General features: G+C 47.2%; 1 protein-coding gene across 9 annotated transcripts in view; it reads right to left on the bottom strand.

Annotated features, from left to right (window-relative positions):
* The window catches only part of RTKN (rhotekin), a 570,155-nt gene that overhangs the window by 77,542 nt on the left and 471,032 nt on the right, over nt 1-21,581 (bottom strand). For all 9 annotated transcript variants that reach the window (XM_086964364.1, XM_086964365.1, XM_086964369.1 and 6 more), the window contains exons 5-8: nt 20,790-20,907; nt 17,346-17,564; nt 9,835-9,929; nt 3,320-3,426 (exon numbers count right to left, since the gene is read on the bottom strand). In XM_086964364.1, the coding sequence (XP_086820490.1) occupies nt 3,320-3,426; nt 9,835-9,929; nt 17,346-17,564; nt 20,790-20,907 (539 nt within the window). The remainder of the gene's footprint in view (nt 1-3,319; nt 3,427-9,834; nt 9,930-17,345; nt 17,565-20,789; nt 20,908-21,581) is intronic.

Below are 21,581 nucleotides of genomic sequence, written 5' to 3'. Positions count from 1 at the left end.
CCCCTTTGAGAGACCAACCAGTTTTTTCATCCCACTTAAAGCCCTGGGCAGCAGGGTGAAATAGTTGGAGGCATTGGTCTGAGTAGGTCCTGTGAAGCTGCCATAGGCTACGTTTATTTATTTTTCTCCACATCGCCTCATCGAGTGGCCAGACGAGAATCCAGCAAACAATCGCCTGCCGGACTCGTGATCCAGAGGTAATGCAGGATACCAGCGGGCAGCTATTGGTGTGTGTGAAAATGGGCTTGATGACAAAGGAAACGGATGTCATGTATTCATGGGGCATGATGGGAGATGTCGCTTTCGTCAAGACTACGGGCACTCAGCATCGCCAACGGAGGTTCAGAAGGAACAACTGGGCAAAGCAAAAAAGTAGACGTTAGAGTTGCATGTAGTCCTTTCTGAAATGTCTTGAACATCAAGAGCACGAGCGTCTGCTGAGGCATGGCTCCATGTCGCCTCTCGTTCACGAGGTTGTAGCTGGCACCGTTTTCATTGGAAGTCTAGATCTGAATGATATCTAACGAGAATAGCTCCACTATTTCGGATTAGGAATGAATTGCTGACTTACGTTGCATAATACATTATTTCATTTTTTAAATCTTTTCTCCGGCTGTACACCAGGGTTGCATGGAAATATTACTCTGCCCATCAACCTGAGAATGGAAGAGAACTTCCTGAGCTTTAGAAAGAAGTTAAAAACTCATCTTTTCCCATAGTCCTCTTAGGTACTCGTACTAGTCCAGACGGCACTAGGAAGCCCTGGTAGGGTAGCCATGCACTTTACAAATCTGCTGAATAGAATAGGATAGAAGACAAATAAGCACTGGCAAAGCCAAAAGGTCTCACCTTTGTGACAGCTATTGGCTTTGACACTGTCTTTTAAAGATGTTGTACAGCAGGCGTAGAGTTAAGTTGCATGAAGAAGAGTGGAGTAGAATGGCGAAGAGTGGAATAACGTAGAGTGGAGTGGCGTAGAGTAAAGTGAAGAGGTGTAGCGTAGAGTACAGTGGAGTGGAGTGGCATAAAGTAGAGTGGAGTAGCGTGTAGAGTGGTGTAGAGTTGTACAGTTCTGGGTGTAAGAAACTAAATCATCAATAGGCACAACAGATAGTGTGAAAGCAACATAAATACGCATCTGTATGCCTGTGTTAAAAGTAAAAAAACCTTTGCATGTCCTAGAATAATACCAAAACACTTATAAAATTTAAAAAACAGTGCGCTCGAAAATGACATGGAAGAACAAAGAGAAAGAAACTTGGTTCATGCTCCAGGGAAGAGCCTACACAAGAAAGGAAGGGAACCCTGCAGGAGCGACATGGTAATGGTATGCTGTGGGTGGGTTGTGAGCCCACTGATTTGTAAATGACATGTCGTGCAGCACAGCGCGTACTCTGTGTAGGAAAGACCTAAAATGTTAGGAAACACAATTTGTGTATTCTTTATGATGGATTTTGATTGGTTGTGTATAAATCTCTATTCATAGTCTGACAGCAGACATTGCTTGATCTGCTTTTGTGACGTCCAGTGTTTGGGACTGAGCCCATACTGATGTAAATAATGTATAGACAGATCCATATGGGTATTCTACCCTGGCCAAATGATTTCATGAACTTGGTTTTGGAAGTTGAATCTAGGTTTTTGGAGTTGTTGTTCAAGAATATTCAAAGTGTGCCAATTTCTGGAGCTGATGTTCCTGATTTGTGTTGTATGTTCACTGACCAAGGATGAACAGCAAAACACACAAGATGATGGAAGGAATGTTGCACAATGGCAAAACATTCACCCCAGTCACAGATCTAGGTTTAATCCATCTTTATTTTGCTCACCAACCCACCCCAGTTCAGACATGGCCATATGCAAATCAGCCTTGACCCTGTGCCTCATGGGAACAGTCCAGCCCAAACTGCCAAACCATGTCTTTCTCTGGACCGGAATCAAGCTCAATAGGCCACTGGAGTCAAGCTATCCTGGCTGAAGACGGCCCATAGCCAGAAACCGGTCCCAGGATACTTGATTTCAATCCAGGGAAGACATGGCTTGGCAGTTCGGGCTGGACTGTTCCCATGAGGCACAGGGTCAAGACTGATTTGCATATGGCCATGTCTGAACTGGGGTGGGTTGGTGAGCAAAATAACGATGGATTAAACCCAGATCTGTGACTGGGGGTGAATGTATGACATTGTGCAACATTCCGTCCATCATCTTGTGTGTTTCACTGACCATTGATCACAGAAGAAGTCTTTTGGGCCAGCACAAGTCCTTCCAGAAAGGAGGCTTGTACAGTAGGGACCCAATTCACAAAAGTAATCTGAGACAAATCCTAACTTTACGACTTTCGGAATTCACACAGAGCATTTAGGAGCAGTAAAGTTAGGAATGCTAACTTTACTACTCCTAAATGCCTTCTGTGAATACCGAAAGTCTTAAAGTTAGGATTTTTTCTCAGATCACTTTTGAGAATTAGGCCCTATGTGTTGGATGTAGACAACGTGAGCACAGGTACATAGAGCTTTGTAACTCGGAGCCAGTCCTAACCCCATCCCTCGGTACACAGTGGTCTGTGTAACACCTCCCAAATCTCCAGGGATATGTACTGGCAGTACTGGTACTGTCCTGCTTGTCGTGACCACAGTCAGAGACCCCCAAGGCAAATTCTAAAGGGGACGCAGAAAGCCATGTGTGGGTCTCAGTGTGTCGTAAAGACACCTAAGGGTAGTTATAAGGATGAAAACGAGACAGCCAGGGGCGGAGCCTCCATAATAGCAGAGGAGCGTCTCCCCACTGGTAAGTCAGCTGTCTAGCAAATGACCGCTGACTGACTACGCTGATGCCAGCAGTGTAGGGCGAGGCCTCGCACAGAAGGGTGGAGGGTTAGGCACAGTGTAAGTGCGCATGTCTGTTTGGCCGGCTCTCTTCGACCGGCCAAATAGACATGTGGACTTAGGTTTCTACAACCCAGCTGTGTAACACAGTATGAGTATGAGAGCATCGCCAGGATTGGATGCGGAGCCTGTGCCCCAGTGCACACTGGTACTAGGGGAGAGCCGTAGAAGAGGACCGAGGCAGCTGCCATGTAGTCAGGTACGTTTTTAAAAATGTTATTATTATTCCCCCGCCCTGCCAACCCGCTTCAGAACTGCGGCAGCCACCAGTGGAGACAGCCCAGGCGAGTTCTAAGGATGACGCGAGCGCTGGAAGAGGGCGGTGACTCGCAACAGCACCTCTGCCTGGAGCTCCTATGGAGCCCTGGCCTCAGTGCTTGCGTCTTGTGAGTGGCACGTGCCCCGGGGTCGCTGTGGTGGGTACCGGCACTTACCTGCATCTTTAGGATGCCGGACATCATCTGGTCGCACATACAGCTGGGCTGGGCGGCGAGCCGGCAGCACATACTGCCATAGAGCGGCAGCCAGAAGGAGCTCTCCTCTGCGAAGAGAAAAGAGCAAGGGATCAACCTGGGCGAGTGCTGCAACACTTTCACTTCGAAGTACATTAGTTTCAAACATTTAATGAAGAACAATTGGTTTAAGACGGCTAACTGTGTGTACTTCACATGTCATTAGGAAACATTTAGCTTCAGTCTAAATTCTTTAGGAGAGGTTTTTGTAACTGTTAAGTTGTGGCAGTGGTCCGCATTTGAATTTCACACTTTTGTTTAGAAAAAAAAAACTATAGAAATAACATTTTTAAACAAAAAGTTTAAAGCTATTTGCCTAATAGCATGCAACAAAGAGACTGGCCTGTAATCTATCTAAAACTGAAACAGAAACACCTGGAGAGACAAAGCACAGGAAGGAGACATACTCTGCAGGAGAGAGCACTTGAGAGAGGCACACACAGAGAGACAGAGCACAGAAGGGAGAGAACACAGAGAGACAGAGCACAGAAGGGAGACAACACTGAGAGACAGCAGAGAAGGGAGACATACTCTGAAGGAGAGAGCACTTGGGAGAGGCACACACAGAGAGACAGAGCACAGAAGGGAGACAACACAGAGAGACAGAGCACAGAAGGGAGACAACACTGAGACAGAGCAGAGAAGGGAGACATACTCTGCAAGAGAGAGCACTTGAGAGAGGCACACACAGAGAGACAGAGCACAGAAGGGAGAGAACACAGAGAGACAGAGAACAGAAGGGAGAGAACACAAAGAGACAGAGCACTGAAGGGAGACAACACAGAGACAGAGCACAGAAGGGAGACAACACTGAGACAGAGCAGAGAAGGGAGACATACTCTGAAGGAGAGAGCACTCGAGATAGGCACACACAGATAGACAGAGCATAGAAGAGAGACACAGAGCACAGAAGGGAGACAACACTGAGACAGAGCAGAGAAGGGAGACATACTCTGAAGAATAGAGCACTTGAGAGAGGCACACACAGAGAGACAGAGCACAGAAGGGAGACAACACAGAGAGACAGAGCACAGAAGGGAGACAACACTAAGACAGCACAGAGAAGGGAGACATACTCTGAAGGAGAGAGCACTTGAGAGAGGCACACACAGAGAGACAGAGCACAGAAGGGAGAGAACACTGAGAGACAGAGAACAGAAGGGAGAGAACACAGAGAGACAGAGCACAGAAGGGAGACAACACAAAGAGACAGAGCACAAAAGGGAGACAACACTGAGACAGAGCAGAGAAGGGAGACATACTCTGAAGGAGAGAGCACTTGAGAGAGGCACACACAGAGAGACAGAGCACAGAAAGGAGACAACACAAAGGGACAGAGCACAGAAGGGAGAGAACACAGAGAGACAGAACACAGAAGGGAGATAATACCAAGAGCCAGAGCAAAGAAGGGAGACAACACCAAGAGACAGAGCAGAGAAAGGAGACAACACCAAGAGACAGAGCAGAGAAGGGGGATAACACCAACAGACAGAGTGCAGAAGGGAGAGAACACTGAGATAGAGCAGAGAAGGGAGTCATACACTGAAAGACAGAGAAGGTAGATAACATTAACAGACAGAGCACAGAAAGGGGACATACTGAGAGAGAGAGTGAGAGAGAGAGAGAGCGAGCGAGAGAGAGAGAGGGAGAGAGAGAGAGAGCGAGAGGGAGAGGGAGAGAGAGAGAGAGAGAGAGAGAGAGAGAGAGAGAGAGAGAGAGAGAGAGGGAGACAGCATAAGAGAGTCACATGCTGAGAGACAGAGTACAGAAGGTGGCATGCTTTGAAAGAGTCCAGGGTATGGTTGCTTTGCACTGGATTGTTGATGATGCTGTAAAGACAAGGTCGAGGCTCTGGCCTTTGGAGAGTGTTGGGTGTGTGATGTGCTCTACCACATCGATGAGTTTAAAGAGGGTGCCTCTGGTTGTTTTTTTTTAGCTTGTGTTGCCTGGTCGGTCACTGCAGAGGGTGGTTTGAACATGTCGGGTGGACAAGGTGGTGAGCAGAGCTAAACATTAATCAATGAATTCTTTGTTCTGCCCGGGAGGCCTGTAGATGTGATGGAAGGTGGTGGTCTGAGTTGCAGTGCGTGAGGAATGGAATGCCAGCAGCTCCCTGGGTTGAGTGTCACTTGCTCGGCCAGGGTACAGGAGCAGGAGGGCGTGTGGCAGACCGCAAGGTTTCCTTCCTTCTTATATGCTTTTTCCACATGTTGGATGTAGTGGCCTACAGGATGGAGAATGTCTAGGATGTGCGAAGATGTGGGCATGAGCCATGTTTCTGTGATAAATAGGACGTCAAGGCTGTGATGGGTGATGAGTGCTGTGAAGTCTAATGCCTGCAATACTGCAGAGCGAGCATGAAGCAGCATACGTTGGAATGTGTGCTCTGTAGTTTGGGAGTGTATGGTAGGTAGTAGCATGTGTACAAGATTGGGTCTATGTGTTGTGTGGCTGCTAGGCGAGTATCGAGGTCTTCTGGGTGTCAGGGTGTGGTTGTGGGGTTTGGCAGCATGGGGAGCTGGGGGGTGCACATTTAAGATTCAAGGGGAGCATTGGTGCTAGCCCAAGACCCTTCCTGGCCCTAACAGCCCCAAACAGGTAAATCCCTTGTCTGTGCCCACCCTTTGATGGTGATGGCTTGAAGAGTTGATTGAAGTAGAGAAAAGGCAGAAAGTGATGTCACTTCCAGAACAGATGAATGCTGGGAAATGCATTGATGTCACCTCCAGTGAAGACGGATGATGGGAAATGAAGTCCTCTAGCTTGTTGCCTTCTTTTATAGAAGGTTGGGTAGTAAACCAGTGATGTCACTTCCAGTAAAGATGAATGATGGGAAATGCAGTGATGTCACCTCCTGTGAAGATGGATGATGGGAAATTAAGTCCTCTAGCTTGCCGCCTTCTTTTATAGATGGTTGGGTAGTAAAGCAGTGACGTCACTTCGTATGCAGATGGGTGATGTGAAAACAATCACATCATAGAGGTCATTGAGGGCTCAGATTGGTTGTTCCCAGTTGTCCTGCTGCTGTACATTTGTCTGTCAAACATACGACCTGACTGCAACATTTGGGCAAGCCCCCGTCATACATATCTGAGTGGCTGTATGTGCTGGAAGAGTCAATCGTAGTTATAGTCTTGTTGCTTATCATCAGGCAGTCCTGAGTGAAGGTTCCAAACATCTCACTTCTTTTGTTGCGCTGGAGGGTGATTTTTGCTTTAAGTGTATACCTCTTGGTTTAGCGTCAGCGTTCTCGGTGTTTCAGAGGCTCATGAAGGTGATGCTTCAGGATATCAAGGGGAGTATTAGAAGCTCAAGACAATATTGTGGTGTGCGGTAAAGATCTAGAAGAGCACGACACATCGTTTGAAAAGGTGCTGCAGGTTCTGCAGGACGGGGTATGATTTTGTGCTGGGCAATTGCAAGTCTGAGGAGGAAGGCATGGATTACCTAGGTCACCATATGTCCAAGAAAGGTGTGCAACCAAAAATGAACATCTTGAATGTTTTTGGATTTAAATGAGATTTATTTTACATTTGGCCTGCATTTTTCTAGTAAAACTGCACCGTTGAATAAGTTGCTCAGGAAGGGCGAGGTGTATGTGTGGGGTGGTGAATGGCAGTCGGTGTTTGATGGTGTTTCTGCAGACATCATGAAACCTGGGCCCTTGGAGACTTGACATGAGAGTTATCAGTATTATTGTTACTGATGCCTGTAAAGTTGGCCTCGCGGCTGTTCTTAGCTGCACGAGAGAGGAGGGGAGAGAGGAAGTGGTGGCTTTTGCCTCTAGTGCACTCCGTGGGGTGGAATCAATGGACTCAACAGTCAAAAAAGAGGCTTTACCCCACTTTATAACATATATGTGTGGTCTTCTGTTTATCCTACGGACAGACCATTAGCTGTTGGTCCCTCTGTTCAGTACACAGGGTAGTGGAAAGGCCACACCTTGAACAGCCAAGTGGTAATTTCCTTTGCAAGAGTATAATTACAGTACAGAGTATGTGCCAGGAGAAATAAAGGTTGCTGATTTTCTGTCAAAAGGCCAATTGTTGAATTGTGCCAGTACGTATATGTGATGAAGAAGAGGGAATGTGCATGGCTAATCATCTTCAAGCTGTGCTGAACAGAGCTCCCCTAGACGAAGAGTGGCAAAATGGCTTGGATTGAAGATCTGGCAGTGAACGAGTCATATCATGCGCTGTGAATGGTTGGCCTAGGGTTAAGAGACTGATTCCTAATTGACACCATAGGCACAAGTAGCACTAGAAATAAACTGTGATGAAAATGTGCTTCAATGTGTTAATCAGTTAGTGGTTGCTGTCAATTTAAAGAAAAGGGTACTGACATTAGCCCACAATTGCCCACAAAGGTCAGATGAGGATTTGGGCAATCAAGCGCATGGTATGTGATGATATTAGATGGGCTGGCATGGATAAGGCTACTGGTTGTTTTGGGGCAGGTATTTTGAGTGATACATCGCAAGTGACTAAGCCCATTCCTATAATTCCTGTTGTGACACCCATGGTTGCATGGATAAAACTGGCTCTCGATATATCAGGTCTGAGAGAAAATCCGTTTATTTAGACCATGGTCTCTAAACTGGGAGTTCATAAAAATTATAAAACATTACAATCCAATCGATGACAATTGATACGTAATGATCTCTAAAATCACACAGTTACTTTTCTGATATATCAGGTCTGTTCAAGGTATTGAGGGGACCACCGCATATGCCATAGTGCTCATTCATTATATTTTCAAATGCCTTTGTGAATAATGTAAATACAAGTACTCTGACATAAGTTATGCAAGGGGTGTTTGGGAGAGAGGATTGTCCTAGTGAACTCGTTAAAAAAAATATTACATAGTTCGTTTCAGAGGAGATCAAGAGATCCAAGCCGTTTGGAGGGGCTTGGCACTAAAACACCTATGGACAGCTCTGTATCATCCCAGAAGCAACTGTCGGGTTGAGCGTTTCAATCGTAGGTTGAAAGTTCACTTGCAGTTTGCTTTAGATAATAACCTAAACTCGAGGCGTGCGATGGATGAAATGTTGTGGGAAATAACACCCAGTATTAGCACTGGCGATTTGCAATTTGTGTTTTTGAGGATAGAAGTTCCAGGATCCAAATTGAACAGGTAATAAAAGGGACAATCTTCAATTGATTATTCTTGCCTGACAAATGCAATGTAAGTGAGGAAGAACGTGCAAAAAGGTTATAAGAGAAGAATTAACATTTTGGAAGGGTCAAAGGTGATTGTTGTGAGTTGGGTCATAATAAGAAGCCTGGACGTCTGCTGGAGACGATCCAAATTCGTTTCCCCTATTTAAATGGTCTGCGTTAGCTAATGCAGTGCAGGCGAGGGATGCTCCAGGGTGGAAGAAGGAGAGGATGGCTGGAATCCAAGCTGACAAAGTAAACTACATGTGCTATCATTTGGCAGGCGGTGAGGCGAAAGTGTGTAGTGGCGATACGCATCCAATGCGCACAAATGTGAACACACTGCCTCTGATCATCTTAAAGATGATGATCTAATGGTCATTCTAAGTTGATGTTTGCTGCTCTGAGCCCAAAACATTTTCTTGTAAACTCTTCCTTTCCTTCATTTTTTATTGCACATTATTCTTAAATTGTAGAAGGGAGAGGATATGAAGGCCTGTCTTCCTGTTCCATTGTCCCTTGATGTGATTCTATAGAAAGCGTGGCGCATTCAGTATGTGGCAGTCACTTGAAGCGTGAAGTGCTGGTGGCCGATTACACTTTATGCTCTGAAACAAAGCTGGCGTCCACTCACCTGCAGACGAGCCTCCTGCCATCACCTCAGCTCTGGATGTTGGATGCAGTATTTTTTTGATGGACACACTGTAGGCACCAAACACACACTTTGATTTACTTTACTCTGAAGCTATTCGCTTCCCCTATGCAGACTAGTCAGCGTGGCGCATACTAACTTGTATCTGCATCACTACAGAGGGACTAACAACTCACTAGCCCGGCACAAAAGCAATGCTTATTTAGGACACACTTTTAACATATTTTAGTTACTACCTTGGAGATCCTGTCTGCATCTGATAGCCTAAGTTTGGTTAATTGTTATTAATAGCACTGTAGTGCTTGTCACACATTGTTTATATTTCAGGTCAGAGTCTTGTGTTTGGCCGTACATTAGTGCTAAAAACAATGGTTTTGTTCTGTTCAGGTTCATTTCAATAAACTCCTGCATGTGGCATGTGCCAGAATGTTGATTGTCGCAGTCATTGGCCACACTTGGGTCTTTTCTTACCCCCTCCCACCAGCCGCATGCCTACACCAACATCTGCTCAGCGTTGACTGTGGGCAAGTGAGAATGGACAGGGGATCACACCTTAGGCTCCGACATCATCCCTTCCAGACCGAGCCCTGCCCCGCTCAGGTGGGTCCCTCAAGACCCCTTCTTACCGCTGCTGGTGGTGGTCAGGTCGTGAGTCCGGAAGCTGTCCTGCACGTCAGCGAGGGAGAGGAGCGTGTGGGCCAGCAGGTGGTACTTCGGGCCACTTCAGGAGAGAAACAGAAGACAAACACTGGCATTAGAAGGAGGCAGAAATAAATGGGCAGAACAAGTGCCAAGGCTCAGAGAAGGAAGAGAGACTTCACTTAATCGTAACAATCGGTTTACAGCATGTAGTGGCATACATCACACACTCTGTACACTTCTACCCTTAATAATTGGTTTACAGCATGTAGTGGCATACATCACACACTGTACACTTCTACCTGTAACAATCAGTTTACAGTATGTAGTGGCATACATCGCACTCTGTACACTTCTACAAGTAACAATCAGTTTACATCATGTAGTGGCATACGTCACACACTGTGTGCACTTCTACAAGTAACAATCAGTTTACAGCATGTAGCAGTATACATCACACACTCTGTACAGTTCTACCTGTAACAATTGGTTTATAGCATGTAGTGGAGTGCATCACACTCTGTACCCTTCTACCTGTAACAATCAGCAGCCGTGGAAGACAGAGGACAGTACCCACGTGACTGAGATATCTTCAACCCCTCTGGATAGTGTAACTTCTATGATTTATGCAGAGATGCAAGTATGACCCCACTGAAACTTGGAGGATTCAATACTGGTCCTGAGGAAGGCCTCACAGGTTTATACCACTTGAGACCGAAACATCGCCGACACGCCCATCTCTCTGTTTCATTTTCGGTTACACCATCATCGCATGGTTTGGTGTTCAGGAAAGATGGACATTTTCATCGATCCCTTGGAGAGAGGCTTTCCTCTACCGTGACAGATGGAATGGCTGACCTTTTTGTTTTATTTGGACCATACAGTGTCAATGTATGCTTGGACATTACTTGGATTGAATCCAAAAATCATGACATGAATGACTGGATTTGCTTCTTTGTGTCACTCACTGCCGTCTGAATCATTTTAATATTTCTTATTATTTTTGTTTCAAAGATTCTCTTGTCAGTGGATGGGGGTTTAGCCCCTGCACTTGCCCTTTCTTTAGGAAACCCTTGTCACATCGGCTGAGTCTGAAGACCCATCATCACCCTAGCAGTATCAATGTCCTTTTTAGGTTGAAGCCCACTAGGCAGTGCAGTTGTCTAGTTGCAAGTACATATTGGGGACATGCTCATAGATAACCGGGGAATGCATTCTGCCCACTGCTTACCATTGGATCTGTGCTTTGTCACTCACATTTGCTTGTTTTCTATTCGCCGGCTTTGGTTTTAACTTTTGTATCTTGTCTTTGTCCATCCTTTAGAGCATAGCCTATACACCACCTCTCTGATAGGCTCCTTCGATTCTTCACAAGTGCTCGCTTTTTGAGAACTTTTTTGTTTTTGTAAAGAAATCCATGACAGTGCATGTGTTTTCCAGTTTTTTCCTGGTGGGCTTTCCTGTTCGCCCCCAGCACTCCACATTCTTTTCTCACCCATGTTGGGTATCCGTAGTGGTTTGCTTACCGATGCCCTTCGAGCCTGTTGTGCTTTTGCTCCCACTCTCCCACCCTCTGTGGCGATTGTGCTTTTGCTCCTGAAGCTACCTTTGTCCCTCTTCTATCCCTCCGCTATCGTTCTCAATCCAAATAACTGACTAATATCCACCACTCCATTACTTTCATATTTCACTATACTAATTCACCACTAATCCTATGGGTTCCAGAGTAGCGTGCTACTCGCCAAAAGAAATGCTTTAACACCCCGTCAAGGGTAACAAGCACTTTATGAATGCAAACCTTTTACCCTCTTCTATCCCTCCTCTATCCTTCTGAATCCAAATAACTGGCTAACATATCCACCATTCAAATTATTTTCATATTTCACTATACTAATTCACCACTAATCCTTTATGGGTTCCAGAGTAGCGTGCTACTCGCCAAAAGAAATGCTTTAACACCCCGTCAGGGGTAACAAGCACTTTATAAATGCAAACCTTTTACCCTCTTCTATCCCTCCTCTATCCCTTTGAATCCAAATAACTGGCTAACATATCCACCATTCAAATTATTTTCATATTTCACTATACTAATTCACCACTAATCCTTGTGCTTCAACACCTTTTCTGGGGTAGTAAGCGCTACATAAATACAATTACAATACAATACAATCTCCCTGTGAATACATTCTCACCCATGCCTTTTTCTGACCCTAGCCCTGCCGCACGTTCTCTCTCTCCCACTTCGTTCTCTCCCGCCTGCCGTCTCTCATTGTTGCTTTGTCCCCCACCCCTTCCCCAGTTTCTTTTATTATAATTTTTCTTCAAAAAATGTTTTTATACAGAAAATTTTAAAAGTGGCTTTGGCCATACTTTTTATTTATAAATCCATCTCGGATTGGTAAATGAAAATATAAAAATACTTGCCTCATATTGTAGGCGTGTGCATGGGTGTTGCTGAACACCTACAAAATGATGCAACAGTTGCATCATAGGGATTATTCTATTTTTATGCAGAAAATCAACTGTGGTGCTGCACAGCATGGCTAAATGTCATTGGATATCCCAATACCTTTCATAGGTGAGACCGATTGGCTTTGCCAATGCTTGTTTATTTTTTTTAAGTATCTACTTGATCTGCAGACCAAAAAGATCTTCCCCATCGAGAAGTACTTTAAGGATGTGCATACGCACCTCTGGTTTGAACCCTGATATTCTCAACCATGCATGACGGGGAAGTAACTCACAGGATTGTATCTCTCTTAAAGTAGTGCCAACATTGTCTTTGCACTTCTAATATTCAAGTTAGAAATAATCTTGCTTCCCAGCATTAGTTCTTTTGCACACTTTTTGTAAGCATCTGAGAGATGCTGAATAAGCGATTCAATTTCCTCCCAACTGTACCTTTCATATCTCTCTATCATATCTCGACGCAAGCCCAGAGTCTGCAATGGGCCACTGCTTGCCGGCATAAGCTGCCAACTTTTACTTTGTTTATCGACTGTCCCTGGTGTGTACCCTCTTGTCTTGCAGTGTGCACCGAATATATTGCGTTTCCTCAATATCTTCAAAGCCAGAGCCCACCACCAGAAGGCCTGATCGACCGCACAGTTCGACTCCTTGTGCTCCCTTGGCTGATAAAGCTCGGTTGATATGTTGGTCAGCAGAGAGGAACTTGCTGTTGTATTTTTAAGGGAGTGTTCTGCATACCCCTCTGCCCACGAGTCATTCCCATATGCCTTTCCCCAAGGTTTTCGGGCTGATGTCGGCTTCCACGCTGTCGACAGATGCTCCATGTCTGTAGAAGACTGGTGCGGTTATTTTTCAATTCAAATGTCCTGTCCGAACCTGATTAAGCAATCAGAGGTTGAGACAAAGTGCCTCATTCAGAGTTTAGAGGAAGGGATTCTCCGTCACAAATGTGACTGATACACCGTCCACCACATCACAAGTGCGTTATAGACCATTGTATTTGTAATACGGCAGAAGGGATTTCAGTCATATTTGTGATGCAGAAGCCCAACTACCAAACTGCAAATGCAGCCCTATGTCCTGGTGCAATATAGTTTTCTGGGAGGCATCACTTGTGACCTCAAAACCAAAACTTTTCCAAAAAATTAAAAAAAATTGCAACCTGCACAACCAGCACTAGATGGCAGAAGTGTGCAGAACAAGTGCTCTACAGCAGCACCTGTTGTTAACGCCTGGGTACTGCATGCTGCAGGAAAGGGCTCATCCGCGCTTCATGGAAGTACTGTGCAACTGCTTCCACAGCTACTGCCCCACTGCTGACATCACTACTGCCCCTCCTGCTCTGCCTCTTATACGAATGCTGCCCTGATCTGTCAGGGGGAGGGATGGAGAAGCTAACATGCCAAGGAGGACGTGCAGAGGCTACTTGGGAGTGGGATATGAAGTACTGCCTGTAGTGTCACCAACGGAAGGTGGGTGACTTCTAATACTGCCCACAGTACGCACTTTGGATCAACGCCCCCCAGTACTGTCTATAGGTGTCGCCAACGGGAGGTCTGTGCCTCCACTAACACTGCCCTCGGACAGCTCATTAGCTGGCTGAGGGCAGTACACTCCCTTGTACTGCCCTGTTGGGCCTCATCTTATACTGTCCAGACCCTGTGCGTTGGGTGAACCCCCTAGTAATGCCCTTCAGTGTCTCCCCTGATACTGCCCACAGCTCATGCATTAGCTGAGCACTTCCTTGTATGGCTCCAGCCGAGGGTAGTTGTGTGTAACCTACCCACTATTTCAGAGGGTAGACACCGTCTACTCTTCTGCAACGCCTGCCAGTTTCAGGGGAGGGCCAGGTTCCTTTTCCTACTTCTCCCAGAATTCACAAATATGCCGAACCCATACCTGTGTAATTTTCCGACACCGGGACACTTCCAGCAGTGCTCGCAGGTTCTGAGCAGCAACGTGCAAGCGGGGAAGGGACTGATCAGATCCAGCTTCACTCATAACAAAAGCCTGAGTTAAGGGGCCATCAGGCCTCTTTTTGTTGAAGTGTCCTGGCTGGGAGCTATCGGGAGCCTCACACCTGGATGCAAAGGTTGGGAAATATAGGGGTGGATTTTCAAACATTTTGTGCTGGGTTAGTCACAAAAGTGACGCTAACCAGCACAAAATGTATTTTTGAGAATTTAATTTCCCGCGCAAAAATTGTTGTGCACAGGAAAGTACCCTAAAAGTAGCATGTTAGTTAGTGCCAAGGCGGCGTTACGTGGGTGGTACATGGGCGTTCCCATGCAACATCCATGCCTTTTGACGCAAAACCATGTCTACTAAGAACTGTAGACAGGGTTTAGAGTCAAATGTGAATGCCACTTCAAAGGAGGCGCTAACAGGAGAAAAGTTTTCATTTCTCCTTTCTTTTCCGACTTTGCATGCCGCACTGTGCAGCACACATACAAAGTGCAAAAATGTTTTAAACTTGCCTTGGCATGGTATTTTGTACCGGAAGGGTTCCCTCCCTGTACACAACCTCCATTAGACTGATGCACACATCCTTGCGATATGGTGCTAAGGTGTGTGCCTGGCGCAGGCAGCTGAAATCAGCGCCGGTGCGAGTGAGAGGAGGAGAGAGCCGGATCTCTGTAGATGTGGCGCTCTCCTGCTGCCGCCCTGTCGCGCAACGCAGCACAGCCTCTTTGGGTGCTGAGCTGTGTGTATTTTTGAAAATCTGCCCCCGAGACTCACTTCTTATCACTTCACATGTACTTAAGAGGGAAATGCTTTTGCCTTTCGTCAGTCCCTCTGTATTGGAGATAAGCAGACACTGGAAAAATGTCAGATGCGTTGGTCCCCCCAGGATTTACACAAATAACAATTTAAATTCCACTATTTTGTTTTATTTCGTTGTCAGTGCTTTAGCGCTGCTCATCCCACTGCAGGGTGCCAGAGCGCTTTACATCACTCGTACAGATTATACATTGACAATAAATCATGTGTGCGTAAATAAAATATGAAGGGCGTGTTACGCAAGACAGTGAGAGTCACGGGGTGTGGGAGTCACATGTCCTCCAGAGCTCACTGAGCTAGAATTACAATTTATGAACTGCAACTAACAAAAGGATCTCTGTGTTCAAAGCAGTAACCCACTTATATTAAATAAATCATCTGCGTGTTACATCATGTGCTTTGCAAGAGGCACATTAACCCTCTAGGCTACTTTGATTTAGGACTACACCAAACACAGATCTCTCCAGCAAACACGCTACCCTCCAGAGTTATCTTACGATTATTCTTATTTCATGAGATTTAGCTTGCACAAAAAACATCTCTGCAGCAGGTGCCTTAACCCCATAAGGTATTTTAAAGTACAGACATTGCAGCCAATTAGAAAGACAGATTTACTGCCAGGTTTCTCCTTGTTGCCAGTTTCTTTGTGGCAGGGTTTACAAAAAAGACATCTATAAGTTGAGGTCCAGATTTTGCAACAGGGTTGCGTCAATAATTTGGCTCAACCCCAATGCAAAATCTAATTTGTTAAATTTTGTAATAAGCTCAAATGTACTCATTATAAACGCCTTTTTTTTCATATAAGGCGTTAATGCAATGCGATTGGGGAAACAGATCTGGGCCCCAGTAGAAAAATGGAAAATTAAATTAGACGGGTAATTTTAAAGGGGTATAGACTTATGCTTGCTTGTTCTTGTAGGATTATAGTCGACGGTGTTAAAAATTACTTAGCCCTCTCCAGATATATATATATATATATATTTTTATTTATTTTTTCTAACTCAGTTTTTTTTTTAATTATGTTTTGCTCTTCGTTTGGTACTTTAAGTGACTAGGCTTTAATTGAATGATTTCTGTCGTAATAGATATATATGTTAAAAATAATTAATTGTTTACACTGTGACTTTCTGATGATGAAATAATTTTTTTTTTTTTTAAATGTACTCATTATAGACCTGCTAAACATATGTGAGATCTGATGTCACTTCCTGTGACGCCATGGGTGTGATGCCATTTCCTGGGATGCCCCATGCAATGTCACTTACAGTGATGTCACATGTGGTGATGTCACTTCCTGCGATGTCACACGTGGTGATGTCACACTCATTCTGCCCAACTTGTGGGAGGATGGCGACTACACCATTAATACTGCCCAAAGCTAGTGCATTAGTTCAACACCCCATACTACTGCCATTGAGGGCTGCCGCGTTAACACTGCCCGGAGCCAGCACTCAACCGCCCCTAACACTGCCAACGGGAGGGCTGTGGATTCCAGGATACTGCCCACAGCCCATGTGCAGGCTCAGCAGCCCATACTGCTACCCATGAGTGTCACCATTGGGAGGCTGGTCTCTAACCCACTGATACTGCCCACAGCTCCATTAGAGTGTACCCATCTGATACTGCCCACAGCCAAAGCCCACGCAATATATCAACACCCCAGACATGCCCACTAGAGCTTACCCCCTATACTGCCCACGGCCAAAGCCCACGTATCAGTGCAACACCTGCAGTGCTGCCCATGAGTGTCAACAATGGGAGGATGGTATTTACCCAACAAATACTGCCCACAGCCAAAGCCCCTGCATTATCTCAACAAACCCTGGTACTGCCCGAATTAACAGCCCTTGTATTAAATCAATACCTCCCAGACCTGCCCGTTAGAGTGTACCCATCTGATACTGCCCACAGCCAAAGCCCACGCAATATATCAACACCCCAGACATGCCCACTAGAGCTTACCCCCTATACTGCCCACGGCCAAAGCCCACGTATCAGTGCAACACCTGCAGTGCTGCCCATGAGTGTCAACAATGGGAGGATGGTATCTACCCAACAAATACTGCCCACAGCCAAAGCCCCTGCATTATCTCAACAAACCCTGATACTGCCCGAATTAACAGCCCTTGTATTAAATCAATACCTCCCAGACCTGCCCGTTAGAGTGTACCCTTCGGGTGCTGCCCACAGCCTCTGACCACACATTATCACAACACCCCTGGTAATGCCCCAGCGGAAGGATACTCACGCCACCGTGGGGGCAGGCAGCAGGAGAGGGTTGCCTCCTCCATTGGTGACTGGTCCGACGCCATCCAGCGTCGCTCGAATCCTCTTCCCTGATGAGCGCCCTAGGGAGCTGCTCAGCTTGCTCGCCAGCTTCTTGGGGGTGTTAGAGAGGGAGAAGTCCTCCTCGGTGCCGCAGCTGTAAATCTCCACCTTCAGCTCAAAGTCAGGACCGGCGTCGTTACTGGAACCAGAGGAAGAGGACAAGTGTCAGACCAGACGCAACAGGCAACTATGTAAGTATAGCGGGCAGTGCATGTGAAGTAAGAGGACAGACCATTAGAGGTCAGTGTTAGGAACAATGACCTCAGATCTGGGTGGGTGTCATAGATCCAGCAATGCCAAACCTGGGGAGAAGGGGTCACGGTTAGGAAGAATGACCAACTGCCAGCTGTAGACACCGAACATCACCCAATGCCAGTTTTCCTGCCGACACTGCCGCCGCACCATCACCCACCTCTGGAGACTCACCAACCCACCAGATACCAGTGCACCCAAATCCCTGAGCTGCAACCTCCTCAATAACCTCTCCCCACACAGACATGCAGTAGAAATCGTGGTCCTCCTCAGCAACCTCTCATCCAACGTTGCCTTTCTCAGAGAAAGCTGGACCAACACCAGCTCCACACCCGACATCGCAACCACCGTACCCAACGGATACAAGATCCAGAGGAAGGACCATCCCAATCACCCTGGAGGCGGACTCGCCATCATAAACAAAATCTCCCTCTGACTCAACACATCCAGCACAAATGACTCCACATTCTCCATGGAACACCTGCATTTCCAGATCCAGATCAACCCCGAACGACTCTACACAGGGCCCTCGTCCTACAAACCTCCCGGACCGCGCGCCACGTTCACCATTAGCATCGCAGGCCTCATCGCACCCCACACCATCACATCCACAGACTACGTATTCCTCAGAGACCTGAACTTCCATCTCGACAACACCAGCGACCCCAACTCTACCGCCCTCATGGACAACCTCGCCAACATCGGACTGAGACAGCTTGTCACCATCCCCCCTTCACCCACCCACAAAGCAAGACATACCCTCGACCCCATCTTCGCTGGAGGATGCAACATTTGCTTCAGCCATACCACGCAACCCATCTGGACGGATCACCACTGCGTCCACTTCTCCTTCTCAAAACCCCACATACACAAACCCACACTCACCCCCTGCACAGAAAATGGAGCAAGATCACTGAAGACCATCTCAACTCCGCCCTCAACTGTGCTCCTCCTCCCACCACAACGATGCCAACTCGATGGCTATCGCACTCCAAAGATTGATCATGGACTGCGCAGACACTCTCGCCCCCTCCAGAACTTCGACGCCTTCAACATAGCACCCAAACTAAATCATACCATCAACTGCTCCCTTGAAACAGGCACTTTTTACGACAACTGGAAATGCACAGATGTCAAGCCCCTGCTCAAGAAGCCCACCGCAGACCTGGCGGACCTCAAGAACTACTGATGCATCTCTCTCCTCCCCTTCGCAGCCAAAGTCACAAAGAAGATCACAGCCACCACAGCACCAAGACCGCCCTCCTAGCGGCCACGGACGACATCCGCATCCTCCTTGACCAGGGCCAAACGGCTGCCCTCATCCTAGTAGACCTCTCAGCAGCCTTCAACACCATCTCCCACCACACAATAAACGCCAAACTCCTGGATGCCGGCATCCAGGGAACCGCCCTCGACTGGAACCGCTTCTTCCTCAGCAGCCGAACCCAAAGACTCAGACTCCCGCCCTTCCTCTGTACCCAAAGAGATCACCTGCCAAGCACCCCAGGGATTCTCACTCAGCCCCATGCTCTTCAACATCTACATGGCCCCTTTCGCTACCATCGGCAGAAAACACGGACTCAGCATAGTATCCTACGCCAATGACACCCAGCTCATCCTCTCCCTCACCACGAACCCGACATCACCAGACACAGCTTCCAGGAAGGAATGAAAGACGTAGCCTCCTGGATGAGCAACAGCTGCCTAAAGCTCAACTTAGAGAAAACAGAAGTCCTCGTCCTTGGATCCACCCCTCCACATGGTACAACACCTGGTGGCCTAGCGCCCTCAGCAAACCTCCCACACCCACAGACCACGCTCGCAAACTCAGCATCATACTCGACTTCTCCCTCACCATGAACCGAGAGATCAACGCCGTATCTTCCACATGCTTCAACACCCTCCGCATCCACCGTAAGACCTTCAAATGGATCCCCCCATCCAGAAGGATCATCACCCACACACTCATAACCAGCAGACTGGACTACGGGAACGCCCTCTATGCCTAAATAAACAAATCTCTACTCCTCAAACTCCATACAATCCAGAACGCTGCCACTAGACTTGTCCTCGGCATCCCACAACAACACCACATCACCCAACACCTACGAGAACTCCACTGGCTCCTTGTCGAAAAGAGAGCAACCTTCAAAATCCTCACTCACGCCTACAAATCCCTCAACAACATCGGATCCCAATACCTCAACTAAAGAATCTCCTTCTATGCATCTAAGAGAAGCCTCGGATCCCCCAATCTGGCCTTGGCCGAAGTACCACACACCTGCAGCGCCAGAGCTGGGGGGCAATCCTTCTCCTACATCGCAGCCAAGACCTGGACAAACTCCCCCTCAGCATCAGACGAGCCCCCACACTACACTACAGGAACAGCCTCAAGACCTGGATCTATGGATGATACGAAGCTGCACAAAACCCTTCCCCCAGCAGCTTGAGACCCTCACGGTGAGTTGTGTACCTCACAAATCCCTGATTGACTGATTGATTGGGTTGTGTCACAGATCCAGCAACGCCCCTCTAGTGCTGGGGGGGTCATACTTAGGAAGAATGACCTCAGATCTGGGTGGTGTCACAGATCCAGCAATACCCCTCTAGGGCTGTAGGAGTCACTATTGGGAGCAATGATCTGCCGCAGCTCCTGCAGTGCCTCTTTATACCAGCAGGTGTCGTTATTGGAATGATAATCACTGGTTTGGTGGGTGTCAAATAACCTGCAATGCCTGTTTACACCAGCAGGTGTCGCTGTTGGAACAGTGATCGCTGGTCCGGATGGTGCCTCAGCTACTGCAGTGCCTTTTTGGGCCAGCAGGTGTTGCTGTTGGCTCGTGCTGTGGTGGTGGTCATGGTTCTTGATGTGTCCCTCTAAGACAGCAGGGGTCACTATGGAGAAGGGTGTAGGATGCAGTGCTTAGGTGGGTGTTCCAGGGGTCACCTTGGGGTTATTCTGGGTGGGTGTTTGACCTCTCACTGCCAGTTTACAGAGCCGGGGTCTGGACTTTGGTAATAGGGGGTCCCCGCTTCTCCCTAGCTTCTGTGGGTGCACGTCTCGGAAAAATCCACATACCACCTCGAGGCATTTACTCCTGTAGTTACTTACAACACAACTCCGCTTTCGAAGCAGATGTCGGTGACGGTTCGGTCCACCAGCACCATCTCCGTGTCATGGATCTGAGCGCCCACCTGGAGCAGGCAGAAGACGGCACAGCGGTGCAGCTCTGGAAGAGAGAGATGGGCATAAGAGGAGCTCATGGAGAGAGCAGAGACAGACAGAGAGAGAGTGAGACAGAGAGAGAGAGTGGGAGGGAGAGAGAGAGACGTAGAGAGAGGGGGGCCTCAGAGGGAGCTCATGAGGAGAGCAGAGACAGAGAGAGACAGAGAGACAGTGACAGAGAGACAGACAGACCGAGAGAGAGAGTGAAAGAGAGACAGAGACAGAGAGACAGAGAGACAGAGAGACAGATAGACCGAGAGAGAGAGAGAGAGAGACAGAGAGAGAGAGGGAGAGGGAGAGAGAGACACAGACATAGAGAGAGAGAAATAGAGAGAGAGAGACAGAGAGAGGGAGAGAGTACGAGGGAGAGAGAGGTGCCTCAGAGGAGCTCATGGGGAGGGATCTATGATGTTACAACGCAGGCTATTACAACGCCTGCTGTTACAACGCGGTTTTTACATCGCATACCATTACAACGCATAGTGCTTTTAGGCGCTGGATAGTGAATTATTTAATTTACTATTCCAACTCCAGTCCCCGTGGATAGTAGGGAAGGTGTTGATAGTAAATTAAAAATATTCCCTATCCTAGAGCGCCCCCCAGCACAATGCGTTGTAATGGCTTGCGTTGTAATGGTTGCGTTGTAATGGTAGTGCGTTGTAATGAATGCGTTGTAAG

The sequence above is a fragment of the Lissotriton vulgaris genome, chromosome 3_2 (genome assembly GCF_964263255.1).
Source record: "Lissotriton vulgaris chromosome 3_2, aLisVul1.2, whole genome shotgun sequence".
In the NCBI taxonomy this organism is placed as follows: Eukaryota; Metazoa; Chordata; class Amphibia; order Caudata; family Salamandridae; genus Lissotriton; species Lissotriton vulgaris.
Note: the sequence above shows the minus strand (reverse complement) of the source record. Positions and strands in the feature narration are given on the sequence as shown.